The 16,712-nt window shown below is 40.7% G+C and overlaps 1 protein-coding gene across 5 annotated transcripts in view; it reads right to left on the bottom strand.

Annotated features, from left to right (window-relative positions):
* Positions 1–2,527: 2,527 nt before the first annotated feature.
* The window catches only part of LOC136699557 (stonustoxin subunit alpha-like), a 43,885-nt gene continuing 29,700 nt past the window's right edge, over positions 2,528–16,712 (bottom strand). For 4 of the 5 annotated variants that reach the window (XM_066674352.1, XM_066674350.1, XM_066674351.1 and 1 more), the window contains 2 exons: positions 15,206–16,639; positions 2,528–3,575 (listed from right to left, as the gene is read on the bottom strand). In XM_066674352.1, coding sequence (XP_066530449.1) covers positions 3,034–3,575; positions 15,206–16,639 — 1,976 coding nt within the window. In that variant the 3' untranslated portion in view covers positions 2,528–3,033. Of the gene's footprint in view, positions 3,576–5,314; positions 6,376–15,205; positions 16,640–16,712 lie in introns of those variants that run through there. The other variant, XM_066674355.1, reaches the window with a different exon arrangement.

The following is a 16,712-nucleotide window of genomic DNA, read 5'->3' as shown; positions in this document are numbered from 1 at the left end:
TATAACACAAGATGAAGGTGCCCTGTGAAAGATGAACTCTCCTCTTTCAGTTGGAGTGGGGTCATTTATGTAAATATTAAGATAAATAATGAGGAACCTGCCTCAAACAAACCATGTGCCCAAAGATAAAAGACAGAAACATGAAAGGGATATGAATATTGTTCATTTGTTCAAATAATAATGAATAAATGATCATCAAATGAAAGGCTGGTGTCATTGTTATGAACTGGTGAAGTTTTAAACCGTCAAATGTTCACATTTCTATTTCTTATAGAAAATATAACCACTTCACAATCTAAAGATATTTGTATCACTTACTAAAATAAACCAGGCTTCACTGAATTCCTGAGATGATCCTGTAACTAACAAGCCCTCATTGTGTGTCTACAGTCTTCCTCTTAAATATAACTCAGTGTTTATCAATAGTTCCCTCCAGGGTGTATTCACGCCTTGCGCCCAATGATTCCAGGTAGGCTCTGGACCCCCCGCGACCCTAAATTGGATAAGCGGTTACAGATAATGGATGGATGGATGTTTATCAGTAATAAAACCCTTATATGAAAGCCTTATATTTTCAGAGCTTCTTCACAGATTAATGTGATATTATCATGCGATACCTCACACCGGCCACAAGAGGCAGCCTAAGCTTTCATTTGACGCCTTCTTCAAGGTAATGGAGCACAGTCTGACACCATTTTTGACATTTTGGGAAGTTATTACACCATTTTTTCAAAAAGGACAAATAGTTCCACACCTAGTGAGTCCATTATTGCTTTTCAGAACCTAATGTCGCCCAATACGGCTTTTCACGGCCCAAACATACGCCCTGCAGTGGATATTTGTAGTAATTCTTCAAAAACACAGTATTTTTTACCAAGAAACACTTGGAGAAGCTCAGAAGAACACTCTGAGACTCCACATGTGATCCTCTGTTTAGACTTGAATAAATATAAGAGAAATAAAGTGGAACACTCTAAACCTTTTCTGGTAAATGTTCACATAGAAATCCACATCTGAGCCACAAGCTGGATCCAGATGATGTCTCTACACTCATATGTTGCTCTTGCTACTTTTGTTATTTGTGAAGAACTTCCAAACAAATAATGATTAATGTAGCTAATTACTAAATTATATAATTATTTAACAAATTTGTTCCTCACAAATATATAATAATGTCACGTACACACACATGCACACAGAAAGATCTTGAATCCTGGGATCATTAAATATAAAAATAATCTTCTCTTCATCTTCTTAAACATGCAGATAAACTTCATTAATCCTGAGAGTAAAGTTTTTATATACATCTAGATTTTTGGATATTGTCTTCACACACACACACATTAATTCTCAGTTCAGTAGTAAAATGTTAAGTTTACCCGTTTTTATCTGTGCTCCTGATCTTCACAAACAGCAGCTGTGCTTCTTTTGTTTTTAAACTCTGGTTTGGACTGGATGGGACAGGCCCCACAGAAAAGGTCGGGCTGCAGATCTCCAAGGAGAGGATGAATCTGGGGCAGGGCTTGTTGTAGTCTGCTATATTATGGTGGGCTGGTAGAAATAGTAGGTGAGCCTACTATATGATATAAACTTTTACTGCAAACATGTGGTAAACACCAATCAGCCATAACATTATGAACACTTACTTATTTCTATATTCACTGTCCACTCTCTCAGCTCCTCTGACCACAGAGGAGCACTGCACACTTTTGCCCCCTTTCACCCTGTTCTTTAATGGTTAGGATCCCCACAGAACAGGTGTGATTTTGGTGGTGAATCATTCACAACACAGTGTCCTGTATTACTGATGAAGGACTAGAGGACGAGCGACTCACACTGTGCAGTGACAGATGGGCTACTGTCTCTGACTCTACATCTACAAGGTGGACCAACGAGGGAGGAGTGTCTCACAGAGTGGACAGAGAGTGGACACAGGGTTTAAAAACTCCAGCAGCACTGCTGTGTCTGATCCACTCTACACCAGCACAACACACACTAACACACTACCACCACGTCAGTGTCACTGCAGCGCTGAGAATGATCCACCACCACATCACACCTGCTCTGTGGGGGTCCTGAGGGGTTCCAGACCATTTAAGAACAGGGATGAAAGGAGGAGAACTAAGCACTGATGGACGATGTACACAAACCATGTACTTATTTAAAAGTACAGATATTCAAGGTAAAATCCACATGGGACTAGTGTGTGTGTGTTCACTACCACACATGGGTTAAATGGGTTATATTGCATATTATTATTATTTCACACATCTCATTTATGCACTCCACATGGGACAGTGGATACACACATCTCAAAACACACACACACATTTACTCTCACTCAAACATAAGCACACAAATGTAAATATGATTTTTTATACATACATTTCCATTATTTAATAAACATTGGCCATTTTTAATCATTTTGACAGATTAAACAAATAACTTTCGTTTATTAGTTGATTTATTACACTGTATAATTTTATACAAATATAATTCATGTAATGTTTTGAACATATAAGTGTAATTTTGACAGAATGTGTGAGAGAGAGGAGAAGGTAACTGCTAGAGATAAAAGGGAGAGAAGGAGGAGAGAGTGAAGACTGGGAGAAAGAATAAAGACAGAACGAAAGGTGAGGAATGAAAGAAAGAAAGGGAATAAAGAGAGAGAAGAAAATGAGTGAGTTAAAAGAGAGGAGAACAGAAATGGGGAGAAAATGAAACAGGAGAGGTAGAGGATGAGAGAAAGAATAATGTCATACAGAGAGAGAGGAAAGAAAACTGTCAGAGGTAAAGCAGAAAATAAAGATGAGAGAGAAAGAGATAAAAGTGGGATAGAAAAAAGAGAGTGAAAAAAAAGCATGAGACATAAAAGGAACAGAGATAAGAGATAAAAAAGAGAAACAATGTGACAAAGATATGTGAGTGAGATAACACAGATCAGTGCTTAACACACACACATCAGTGTTTACCCCATGCACACATTCTCTCTCTCTCTCACACACACACACACACACACACACTGATCAGTGTTTATTCTACCTCACACACTCGCACAGATGAGTCATAATTCCGAAACCAGAACCCAGCGTAGAGGGGCTCAGTGAATGCGGCGGTGAGTTTGTGTAAGAGTGTGAGTGTGTCTGTGTTGGGTTGGATGGTGTAGAAGAGGAGAGTGCCCTCCTTCCGGTTCAGATACACCCCCACTCTCTTAGAGGGAGAGGGGGGGGCAGGGATCTTAGTTTTATGATTATTGTGGAGCAGAGAGAAACTGTTCCCTTCACAGAACAGACTCCAGGAGTTTTTATTGTGTCCAAATCCACACTCAAATCCATAGCCTTTCCTCTGGATTCCTCCGTATGACACTGAGATATAAACATCCGCACTCCACTCCACCTCCCAGTAACAGGGTCCAGTCAAACTCTCCACACTCAGAACCTGAGACCACACATCAAATCTCTCCGGACGATCTGGATACGACTGATTCTCCTTCACACGCTCCACCTTCTTGTTTCCCTCCGTCAGAAAGAGACGATTGTTCATTGTGTTTGGATCCAGAGTGACATCACACACATCTACACACACAATAAACACACATTAGAGAATACACTATCACACACACACACATCTACACACACAATAAACAAACATTAGAGAACACACCATCACACACACACACACACATCTACACACAGAATAAACAAACATTTTAAAACACACTATCACACACCTCTGGAGTCTGCGCTCCCACCGGCAGGATAAATCAGAAAAAAAGAAATGTTTTTTAAGTTGTTGTTATATAAAGATAAGTAACAAGAGGTACATCTCTCGCTGAGACTCAGGGGGTGACCCTTGATGGCCCACCCATTCGTATTCATATGATAATAGAATGCTAATCCGGCGGCTCTTATTGGAGGATTACAATTTACAGCAACTAAACATGTGGAAATGCACATTTCAGTCATATAAACAGAAGCACATGGCTGTGCTTTTGCACTTAACGCTGAGCAGCAAGATGGCACAGTCATGCTTTTCAGCTGCCTGAGGAGGAACAGCTTCATTTTGTGATGAGTAGGTGAAATATATTTGACTCGTTTTACTACACCATGTTTAGCATTCATGCTTTAGTTCAGTACTATATTCTAGCAATGGAATTCATGAAAGTGATGGCGAATGTAATGGTTTGTGGTTTTGTAATAGTTTTTTTGATTTTCTCTGTCACAGCTCAGGTGATGAGGAAAAATAGAGGTTGTAGTAAAGGTTGAATGTTCTCTAGTGCTTTCAAGCAGTCATCTGAAGCTTATATTTATGGCTTCGCCAAAGCAAGCTGTGTCATTGCTAAATAACTAAAATACCACCATTTACGAACAAGCCATTCAGTTGGTCTCACTGATGGGGTGGGGGCTAACAGGCCATTATTCTCGATAGTGGGGAGGGGATTTCTCACCTGTGTTTCATACCTATCTCATGAATAGTCAGTGTGTGAGCCACAGGTTTAGAAAAATATACTGTAACATCAGATTCGTAGCAATATAAAAGAAAAACTAATTAAATATCAGAAAGCTTTAAACACGAGTGTCTAGCAAAAACCCATGTCTACAAGGGTCAGAGCTCTAAAAGTCCAGAGTTAATTAAAAAAACAAAACAAAACATGAATGACATACATCTCTCACATTATTGTTGCTGGGTTTGTGCTTGTCACGGCTGAAGTGAGATGAGGAGGCGGACGTACACCCACAGAATACTTTTATTAAAACAAAGCCAAAAACAAACACAACATAACATAAACTGGAATACGCAGGAACAGAAAAAAAAAACAGAAAACTTTGAATGCACGCAAACCCTTAAACACAAAAGCACACTCTATGCACAAGTCCAGACAAGGAAGCACTGAATCAAAGGGGCTATATATACACAGGAGCATAAACAAGGAAAACCTGAGAAGACTGTAACAAAACAAAACAGAGCCATGTGCTCCTTAGCACATGGCAGACAAGGGATACATGGAACATGACAGGAAAACAGGGCAAAAGCATGACAGTAGCCCCCCCACCCCAAAATGCACCACTCCTGGGGCATATATATCATAGACCCCCCTGGAGCTGGCCCAGGGAAGGAACCTGAAAAACAAAAGACAAACAGACTAACAGATGACAGGACTAGAGTTAGACACTGAACAGAAGACTGGACACTGGACTGGAACAAAGACAGGATGGGAGCTGAAACAGGACAGGACAGGAGCCTGGAAGGGAGACAAAACACTGGACTGGAACAGAGACTGAACTCGAGACAGTATGGGAGCAGAAACAGGAGATGGGACTTGGGACAAGACAGGACAAGAAATGAAACATGGGACAAGACAGATCCAGGAACAGGAGACAGACTTGGGACAGATACTGAGACTGAACAGGGGATTGGACAGCTGACTGAAAGAGAGAAGGGACAGGATTAGGTAGGGAAACAGGGAGCATGACATTAACTGGGACTGATACACTATGACATACGAAACAGGCAAAGGGACACAGACAGAAACAGGAACTAAAATGGGTGGACAAAGGTATAAAACAAACATCGGTGAGTGCCCAGGACTGGTGGGTACAGGTCTATGGCATAGTCTGAGAGACCAGCCTGGGCACAGTTCTGGGAGTCAGCCTTGAAGTCCTTGGGTCTGACTCAGAAACATGAGCAGATGTGGCAGGAGCCGCCGACACAGGAACAGAAGCGGCGGGAAGTGCCGACAAGGGAACAGAAGCGGTGGGAGCTGCCTTCACTGGACCAGAAGCAGCGGGAGCTGCTGTCACTAGAGCAGAAGTGGGAGGAGCCTCTGTCACTGAAGCAGAAGTGGCGGAAGGCACCGCATTCACGGGAACAGGAGCGGCAGATGGCGCCACATTCACTGGAGCAGAAGCAACAAGCAGTCCCGCAATGACATCCAAGGAGGCGGTGAGCCAAGCGATGATGTCCACTGAGACAGGAGGCCCTGCAACTATGTCCAATGAGGCAGGAGGCCTTGCAATGACATCCATGGATGCAGGGACAGGTGCTGGAAGTGTTGAGGGTTCAGAAGGTCCAATCCAATGGGTGCATTCATGAGGAATCTCCTTAACAAGGATCCTCATGAAGGGCGCATGTTAGCCACACCTCTTCTGTCCTGAGGTTTGAGGCTAAAAGCGCCAACTCCCCCTCAAAATTTTCCCTAGACTTGAAGTGGCAGTCCTCCAGTGAGGGGGAGGCTCTAGCATGTTGCCCTTGTAGACACTTATGGCACGGGTTTGCAAAGGGGGCTCGTACCTCCTGCACATACCCAAAGAGTCCATCGAATGGCACACCCAGCCCATGGATTCCTCGCTTTGTATGTCTGGTCTTCTGTGACGGCTGAAGGTAGATGAGGAGGTAGATGTACATACAAGGAATACTTTTATTAAAACAAAATCAAAACCAAACACAACATAACACAAACTGGAATACACAGAAACAGAAAGAAACAGAAAACCACCGAACAAAACAAAAACAGAGCCATGTGCTCCTTAGCACATGGAAGACAATGGAAACATGGAACATGACATGAAAACAGGGCAAAAGCATTCGAATTGTGACAATGGGCCAGTAATGAGCCATCTGTAATCTTCCTCTAGATATCAGGTCATAAATTAGTTAGCTGTGGCTTATCAAGTTTATCAAGATTTACCAGAATCGTCCCTTGGATTGCATTGGAATTGCCAGTCAGACACTTTGTCTTACAAGCACCACAGGTTAGACAGCTCAGTAATCACTATGCGCACCATCTACAAAATCTTAGCTTCTCAGTATGACTCTCTTGGTTAAATTGTCCCCGACACCATCAGAGCAAACCTATTGGTCCAGCATTTATGGGGAAAAAAGATAGGGTGGGATGACTCACAGTTACCGGAGGAGTTGCTGACTATCTGTCAGAGATGGGAAGCTGAACTTGGTGAACTTCAGAGTATTTGCTTGCCCAAATGTTATTCAAGCTCAGAAATGGATCATCCTAGCAGTATGAGGGAAATTCATCCAAATACAATGTTGAAATGCATCCAAACAGGCCTATGGGTCTGTTGCTTATCTACAGACAGAACACCATGGCAAAGTAGAGGTGGCTTTCATGACTGTGAGATTTCATTTTGCTCCTAAGAAGCAGCAGTCAATACCCCACCTAGAGTCAAAACCAATTCAACATGTTACACTTTGAATGGATTCTACTACAGTACTTGAATAGTTGAATTCAGATTCCTGTCATTATAAAGTATTTGTGGGTACCAGAGTGGCAGAAATACAAGACCTTACAGAGGCAGACACATGGAGGTATGTCCGGTCCTGTGACAACCCAGTAGATGATATAACACATTGGAGCAACAGACCTCCATTTCTCAGACTGTCACCAGATCACTGGCCAGAGCTCCCATCTTTATTATTAACAGGCAGGATTGTGAGCTAAGGACATCTACCTTCTGTGGCATAACCACAACTACACACCTCTTGCAAGATCCTACAAAGTACCAGACCTTTCGTGAGTTAATCCAAGCAACTGCCTTGCTGCACCATGGTACATAAGATCCCTCCTCCCTTTTGGCATGAGATTATACAAATACAGAAATTTCAGCTCTCCATCAGGCACAGCTGAACTCCTTCACTAAGTAACGCAGCTCAAGACAGCCAAATCAGTGTCAACAACTAGCAGGCTGCTATCACTTGCCCCGGAATTTGATCACACAAACCAGTTGATCAGAATAGGTGGTCGCCTCCACAGTGGCACATTTTTAGAGCAAGACATGGTCCACCCAATTGCTCTTGATCTTCATCATTCAATCACTAAGCTGGTCATAAAGCATTATGGTAGCCAGTTGTATCACCCTTGATGAAAGAGGTTTTTAGAAATCAGAAAAAAGTATTGGACTCTAAGAAGGTATGAGACCATTCGTCTTGTTGTAAATTATTTTTCCTTTAGTTGAATTATACCATTTCTCCTGGTATTTGGCCTGATTTGGAGGGTCACATACTCCCTAAATTTACCTCATCTGTTAAAATTAGTCTGTTAAATAAACATGGTTAATTTTATGACTCAGATGATGTTTATGGCCTGGTTGTTTATGGCTTGTTTTACAACAGTGCCCGATGATGTGTAACAACAGTTTATCCTGTTTTCAGATCCTGTTTCTGTTCTAGTAGATAATGATCAATCCATGAGTAAGGTCTGAATGGAGAATAAAGATATGTGCCTCTCACAGACCATCAGATCAGTCTGAGACCAGACCATATTCCATATTCATTCTGCAACCAGATGGCTCTATGAAAATAATTATAACCAGATTGGTCTCCTTTCTTCATTTTGATGCTGCCAGAAGACAAGTTTACAACAGTCTACACCAATGGAATGGTGTTGAATGTAGGAAATGGTGAGCACACCCAGATCCACCAAGGATGGCAGACCTTCCCCCAGCTCGTTAGTGCATCCTGAAACCAGCATTCTATTCTACTGGTGTCAACTGCTTTGGTCCTTGCATGATCAAGGTAGGTTGCCACAATGAAAAACAGGAGAGAGATGTTCTTCCTTGTTCTTCAGAAAAAGCCCTCTTGTTCTCTCTCTTAAAAAATTCTTCGAGTCATTTCGCACCACTGGGTTTTTAACTAGAATTTAGAAAACCCGCCTTGAATGTCCTCAGGAATTGAGGATTGGAGCATCTCTTGCTCCTAATTGGCTGTTTCCTGTACCTTAGTAGTGACATCACATAAAATTTATGACACTTGACAAGACAAAGACTTGAAGACAATCCCTGTTGAATGACTACCCCAAGGTTTCTAAATCATGCTTTTGCAATATAAAAGATTATATGTTAACACAAAGTAATATCATTAAGACAAGCCATGTTTTACATAATTCTTAACCAAATAACACAGAGTATGTGGCTACCTTGGTTCTACATAAGTTCATATAAAAAGTGACTTTAAACACATGTAAATTAATTCCACCCATTTTGATTGTCCAAATGGTATAAATTTCACACAGTTGTACCCATATACAACTTGTTCACCAGGTAAGAACTTAGGAAATAAGGAATGTGTGTTTCTTTCATTTTAACAGTCTTTCAAATGTGTAAGAGAACATGGAATAAAGGTGGGTCTGTGTGTGTCTCTGAATTCTGCATTTGAGTAGAGTTGCATGACCCTCCAAGACCCTGTGTCATAAACTGTCCTGGAATGAGGTTTTAAGACTCTTCTCTGGGTGTTATATCACATTCCTATCTGAGCTGTGCAAGGAGATGTCTCTGAAGACCGTTTGAAAGTCTGAGTATTAAAGTCAAATCCCAGAAAGTCAAATTTCTTATTAGAAATTAACACACATTCGTCATATCACACTACAAGGGACTCACAGACCATTTAAGGTGGAATGGAACAGTTTGAAGTAGCACTGCCAGCATTAAAAAGGTGAAGCTGCAATCAGCTTCTTATTCTTATGGCAAACGTCATCAAACATTGTCACCATCAAAATAATAGTTAGGATAATTTGATAGGCCAAATCAGCTCACTAGGGTGGTGGGTTACTAATATTAATTTGTGTCTATACTGAATTAAAATACAAACACAAAACATTAAATACACTGAGTTATACTACACTAATACCACACTATATTAATAACATACACATCTGTAGGTCTGCTGTGTGTGTGAAGCAGAGTTACACTACACTAATACCACACTATACTAATATACACATGTCTGTAGGACTGCTGTATGGGTGAAGTAGAGTTATACTACACTAATACCACACTATACTAATAATATACACGTCTGTAGGACTGCTGTATGGGTGAAGCAGAGTTATACTACACTAATACCGCACTATACTAATAATATACACGTCTGTAGGACTGCTGTATGGGTGAAGCAGAGTTATACTACACTAATACCGCACTATACTAATAATATACACGTCTGTAGGACTGCTGTATGGGTGAAGCAGAGTTATACTACACTAATACCACACTATACTAATAATATACACATCTGTAGGACTGCTGTATGGGTGAAGCAGAGTTATACTACACTAATACCACACTATACTAATAATATACACGTCTGTTGGACTGCTGTATGGGTGAAGCAAATTGTTGAACACCTGGACATAAGTCCTCTTTTTAGATTAAGATGAGGTGAGTTTCTGTTACTGCAGTTAATGTATGTTTACAGATTAAGATTCACCCAATGCATTCTATGTTGCATAATACAATGTTTATATTTTATTGGTTATACCGGTTGCTGTGAGTTCATTTACAAAAATGAAATTAATAAATTATTCCTACAATACAATTAATTGAAGTTTTAAGTCTGTACACGGCCATTTACTAATCTTATTTTCACAAGTGTGTATTATTCAACTAGGTTTTAAACTTATTCCCTGTTCTGTCTACAGGTTCACTTGCTGTGTCGCCCCTCCACCCCTCCCAGGGTCACTGTAGATAGAAGAGAATGTGCTCAGCAGTGCCACCAAACCTACAGGAGTTAACCCTATGGACCCTATATATATAGCTATTTTGCTATTCCGTTTATTTGTCAGTGCCTCTTTCAGTTGCATTTAAACAGTAATTATGTGACATATTGAATATGGCTATGTTGTTTTATTTTCTAAAGAACCTTAGCTACTCAAATATGTAATCACTTGAGGTTTTCATGCTGACCGATAAATCAATTTTTCTATAAATTTGTCATGTTTTGACCAAAAATTTTACCTAGCGCCTGCTTTTTTTTCATATTTCTCAATGTACAGCCTTGAAATCATATTCCCACATCGGATATCTTGACACAGATTGTTAGTGTGAGGTGTCTTTTAGTTGAAAACATAAGCATTTTTGATGGTAATTTATTACATGTCATATTACTGTGACAAAATAAATTTTTAGCATCAGACGGACATATTTTTCTTGATATTCTGAGCTCTGGGATGTATGACTGATAAAGTTCTGACAGTCACAGCAGGCCCAGACTTTCAGGAATTTAGTTCAGGGCAAATATGGACAATATCCCAACAAATAAAACACATTTTGGTACTTTGGCAGTTTTCTCAGATGCTGATAATATTTACAATTATTATTATTATTATTATAATCTTTTTAAAAAATGATGAAATAATACTTGTTTATTTAGAAAACACACAATAAATAATTATTTAAGCTTTTTAGTTTATATTTGTTGATCTAATGCAGTGTTATTTGATGTGAAACCTAAAAAAACCTTGAAAAACTATAAATCAATAATAGGAATATGTTTTTGCTGATGACTCATATTTTTCTGCCCAGAGACAGCGTGGGTTGACGTTATGTGAGTCAAAACGAAACTGAAAGTAAACAGCGTCTTTCTTGTCACTTTGCAGCGGTTTTTTCTGATTTTAGCGCCTATCATTACAGTCTTTCATGACAAGGACATAAGACCAAAATTTTGAAGGAGCGCCTTGATTTTTAGGTGGTTTTTCACACTGGATTACTCCCAGAGGCTTCACAGCACCGCGATGAGAGCGCTATTTTTAGAAACGGTAGGATCTGCGCTTTCTAACTGTATACGGAGCTCACAGACGCATTCAGACATTCAAGACTTACAAAGCTGATTATATAAGGTGTGTTTCTACCCCGCAATGAGCGGGGTTCGAGTTCAATGTACAGGGTGTGTCAACAGTCATAAGACGCAGGAATTTACGTGTGGACACTGACGTGGTGCTAGAGGATGACCAACACAAACTGCAGCAACAGCTAAGCTGCTGTCTCTGACTTTACATCTACAAGGTGGACCAACAAGAGTGTCTCACAGAGTGGACAGTGAGAGGACACAGGGTTTAAAAACTCCAGCAGCACTGCTGTGTCTGATCCACTCGCACCAGCACAACACACACTAACACACCACCACCACGTCAGTGTCACTGCAGTGCTGAGAATGATCTAACAAAAGTGCTGTGTTCAGTCAGAGTCTGTATTCTAGTGAGTACCAATAGGTTAGAGTCTAAAATCCCCTTGAGCTCAGACGCTGACAGAAGAGGAGCCAGTGCTGATATTAGAAAGAAAACTAGAGAATTAAACACCACATTAATTTAATACCAAACAACACCTAGTCAGTGTTTATACGGATGTGTTTACATCTAAAAAGAAGATAGAGTTAAGTACAGAATAAGGGCAAATACAGTTCATTTCTACAATAATTAGTGCTCACTCAACAGATGGAACAGATCAATCCCAGTCTGTAATTCTAGAGCTACATAGTGCTCCTCTGTGGTGAATGGAGCTGATCAAAGGGGGGTTTAGTTCCACTGTTACGGAGGGGGTCATCAGAATCTGATATGAATGTTTATTTAAATGATTATTATTATGATTAATTAAAATATCAGTGTCTGTTTCAGTTTTATAAACAGAAATGGTACAAACTGGATGAAGAAGATGAAGTCTAGATGGGAGCATATGTTGTTCTAGAACCTGAACATAGTTCTCTGCATTAATGGTGCCTTTCCAGACATGCAAGCTGCCCATGCCACAAGCACTCATGCAACTCCATACCATCAGTGATGCAGGCTTCTGAACGGAGCGTTGATAACAACTTGGGTTATCCTTGTCCTCTCTGGTCCGGATGACATGGCGTCCCAGTGTTCCATAAAGAACTTCAAATCGTGACTCATCTGACCACAGAACACTCTTCCGTTTTGCCAAACTCCATTTTAAAAGACCCCTGGCCCAGTGCAAACGTCTGAGCTTGTAGAGCTTGTTTGTGGAGGAAATGGCTTCCTCTTTGCACTGTAGAGTTTCAGCTGGCAACGGCGGATGGCACGGTGGATTGTGTTCACTGACAATGCTTTCTGGAAGTATTCCTGAGCCCATTCTGTTATTTCCTTGCAGTGACGTTTAAAGGCCCGGAGATTACGGGCATCCAGTAGAGTTTTATGGCCTTGACCCTTACGCACAGCAATTGTTCCAGATTCTCTGAATCTTTTGATGATGTTATGCACGGTTGATGATGATAACTTAATCTTTGCTATTTTACGCTGGGTAACACCATTCTGGTATCGCTGCACTATCTTTCTGCGCAACAATGGTGGAATTGGTGATCCTCTTACCATCTGGGCTTCAGAGAGACACTCAAACTCTGAGAAGCTCTTTTTATACCCAATCATGTTGTCAATTGACCTAATTAGTGTTAATTGGTCTTCCAGCTGTTCGTTATATGCTCAAATTCCTTTTTCCAGCCACTTATTGCTACTTGTCCCAACGTTTTTTGGAATTCGGTTTGTACAATGGATAAACTCATTCATCATTATCTGTAACCCTTATCCAGTTCAGGGTCGTGGTGGGTCTGGAGCCTACCCCGAATCACAGGGCGCAAGGCGGGAACACACCCTGGAGGGGGCTCCAGTCCTTCACAGGGGGATAAACTCCTGTTTCATTAAAATGAAGTAAATGTTAGTGATAGAAGGTCATATGACAGCAGACTGTCTTTATTAGCAGTGTTTAGATCAAACTATAAGAGCCATTCAGACAGAGATGGAGGTGATTTCTGGAAGATCATTAACTGTCACAGCTGCAGTTACGAGGGACTCTACATTCACATCCAACAGAGATTTTCACAGCTGCACTATGTACACATTTTTATGGCCTTTTCACCAATAAAACATGGTCTTTCTGTCTTCTTTAGACTGCTTACAGAAGAAGAACGGATGCAGCGTGTAAAGTAACACAAGTCTAAATGTCCAAGTTTGCTCTGATCAGTGGAGGCTTTATACAGTGAACTGCAAATGGAAATCTCTGGCTCTGTTTGTTCCTGTTGTGGAATAAACCTTACATTTAATCAATGGCTGCTGATTAAAATGTGTTTATGTTTGATTATGTTTTTAAGTGAATTAAATAAATTACTACATTCTCAGGTTAAGGTCTTGTTGGGGAATTGAGTTCATATTTTCAAACCTAGTTGGGAAAGTACTGATTTCATCATCAGTAAAGTTCTTGGTAAAGTGTGTTCACTTCATTCAGAGAAACACTTAAGTAACCATCTCAATTTTCATTTGTTTATGGATTAATCTTTGTCTAGTTTTGAATTTACTTTTTACCAGGAGCTTCACTCTGAAATTAACTTTAAAATATTGTTAAATCATTACAAACAAGGCTAAGAACAGTTAAACAGACAGAGCTTGGAGTATAGATGAGTATATTGGTAAGAGGATCTGGCCCGTAATTGAAACAAAGGAACACAAAAACCATGAAGATCTGGCCTGGTGCTGGCCCAGCGTCATTCTGGATCTGGAAACCAGGTCTGTGCTGGTACTGGCCTGTTGTGCATCTGGACACTGTCACAGATCAGTTTTACCAACCCAGACATTACAGTAGATCCGCCTGAATCTAGGCAGAATACTTTCTGCTATCTGTGCTGCATGCTATTCTACTGCTAGCTGCTGCTAATATCAACTGAAGGTACTAGTCTCTAGCTAGGTGCATGCTACCACTGCTGCTAATGGCTGTCAGTTTTGAATGAGGGATCTTGTACTCAGCTAGCAGCATGCCAAACCTGCAGCTAACGGCTGCCAATATGGAATGATGCCGACTGAGGGTACCATCCTCCAACTAGCAGCATCCTAGCAATGCTGCTAATATCAGCTGTGGTTACTAGTCTCCAGCTAGCTGCATGCTAACATTGCTGCTAATGGCTGCTAATATTGCAAGAGGATACCTGTCTCCAGATAGCAACTTGCTAACCATATTCTAGCAACTGCTAATATCGACGGAGGGTTGATGTCTCCAGCTAGCAGCAGGCTAACAATAGTGCTAGCGACTGCTAATAAGCAATAAGGGAACTAGCTCTTAGCTAGCAGCATGCCAACCTGGCTGCCAGTATAGACTGATGGCTACTAATATCCACAGAATATACAAGTCTCTAACTTTGCAGCTAGCAGCTGTTAATATTGACCGATGGATCAAGTATCCAACTCATGGAATGATAACCCTGCTGCTAGTGGCTGCTAATATCTTATTTATTTATTTATAGTTTGTTTGTTTGTTTGTTAATAAATAAGTGTCTTCCCAAGGACTCTTAGCTATACACAATAAAATAACTTGTAGAAGATTCCAAAATAAGTTGACTCTGAAAACACACTTCAAAAAGTGGCAAACTGTTGCATAATATTCCATTAATGTAATAAAGAATAAATTAAAAAACATCTTACATTTTTTCATCAAGCTTCTTGTGGGGCTTGTTACATGTGGATCTTTGAGGACTGCGTATTTATACCAGCGGATTGAAGCTCCTGGGTGCTCTGGGTCTAAAATAAAACTGATCACTTTCTTGGTGGGATTAATAATGTTATACAAACTGAGTGTGAAATCCAGGACCTCCTTGACACCATCTTTCTTGTACCAGGGAACTTTCTCTGTTGTGTCCTGTTCAGTCGGGCCACTGGTGGAACCACTCCTGAAGTTCTCAGCTGCCTGTGAAATTTTTTTGAGGTATGGTTCCTCATACGTCAGAGAGGTGAAGCTGAACACAAAAGCATCAGTAACATCTGGGTCCATGAGGAATGAGTCAAGCTCAGGTCCTGGAGGTTTAATTGTGTGATCTTGTATCTTATTGATGTACATTATCACAACAATAATCTCAGTATCCTTTCTATCCAGCCACTGCTTCATTTCTCTTCCACTGAAGCCAGATTTATTCAGGGACATCAGGAGGTCTTTCAGGGTTGTTTCCTTCATAGTTCCTCCTCTGATTTCTGGAATCAGAGCTGCTATTTTATTCAGAAACTCAACAGTGAAAACCCTCAGACCTCTCTGGAACTGCTCTAGTTTGTCGATAAGGTCTGCAGCCTTTATCCCTTTGCTCTTCTCCAGTAGGTCATTGGTTCTCTTCTCAGCTTGGTGGAAATCATCCATCACCTTCTCCACCTCAGACACCAGTGCCTCTGAAATCATTGTCTTTAACTTGGACTCTGTGTGGTTAAACCTGCTCAGTGGGTACAACCAGACCTTCACAGGCACAGTCTTCTCTTCCTTCTCCCCCAGCAGGGTGGGCAGCTTTTTGTACACCTTCACAGCTTCCTCAAATGTAGAAGGATTCTCTTTTAGATCAAAATCTCCAAAATATCTGCAGCTGAAGTTCTGCACCTTCTTCTTGTCATCATCATCCATTTTAAGGCCTCCATCCCCACTGATCTCCACTGAGGGTATCTTTTTGATCATCACATTTAGGTTTCCTTGGATTTCCTTCTTATCCAAAGTATTGCTGGCTGTTTGTTGGAATTCCATGATTGCGTTAGCTCCATAGAGCACCCTAACCACAACATGTGTTGCATCTGTCTCTTTCAGTATCTCAGCATTTGGAGAGTCTAGATCAGATATTATGAGCTTTTTAAACTTTGTAGACTGATAGTAGTGTAGGGTGACACTGCACTGATTAGTGGAGGAGGTATTGCTCTTCAGATAATGGGCAGAACCTCCAGACTCTATCAACCCACAGAAGAAGCTGAGTTTCACTGAGGCGCTTATATCCAGCAGACTAGTTTTCTCACTGAGGGACTCTAATCCTTTTACCTGGAATATTTGATTGTGCTGTTGTTCGACTCGAGTAGCTTTATCAATATCCCCAGTCTTCCAGAGACTGTATCCTGAAAAGATTGACAGGACAATGTTAGAACACCTCCTAATTATATTTGTAGAGACTTTATTCTACTGCAAAAA

Source organism: Hoplias malabaricus, chromosome 6 (assembly GCF_029633855.1).
Source record: "Hoplias malabaricus isolate fHopMal1 chromosome 6, fHopMal1.hap1, whole genome shotgun sequence".
NCBI classification, from domain to species: domain Eukaryota; kingdom Metazoa; phylum Chordata; class Actinopteri; order Characiformes; family Erythrinidae; genus Hoplias; species Hoplias malabaricus.
Note: the sequence above shows the minus strand (reverse complement) of the source record. Positions and strands in the feature narration are given on the sequence as shown.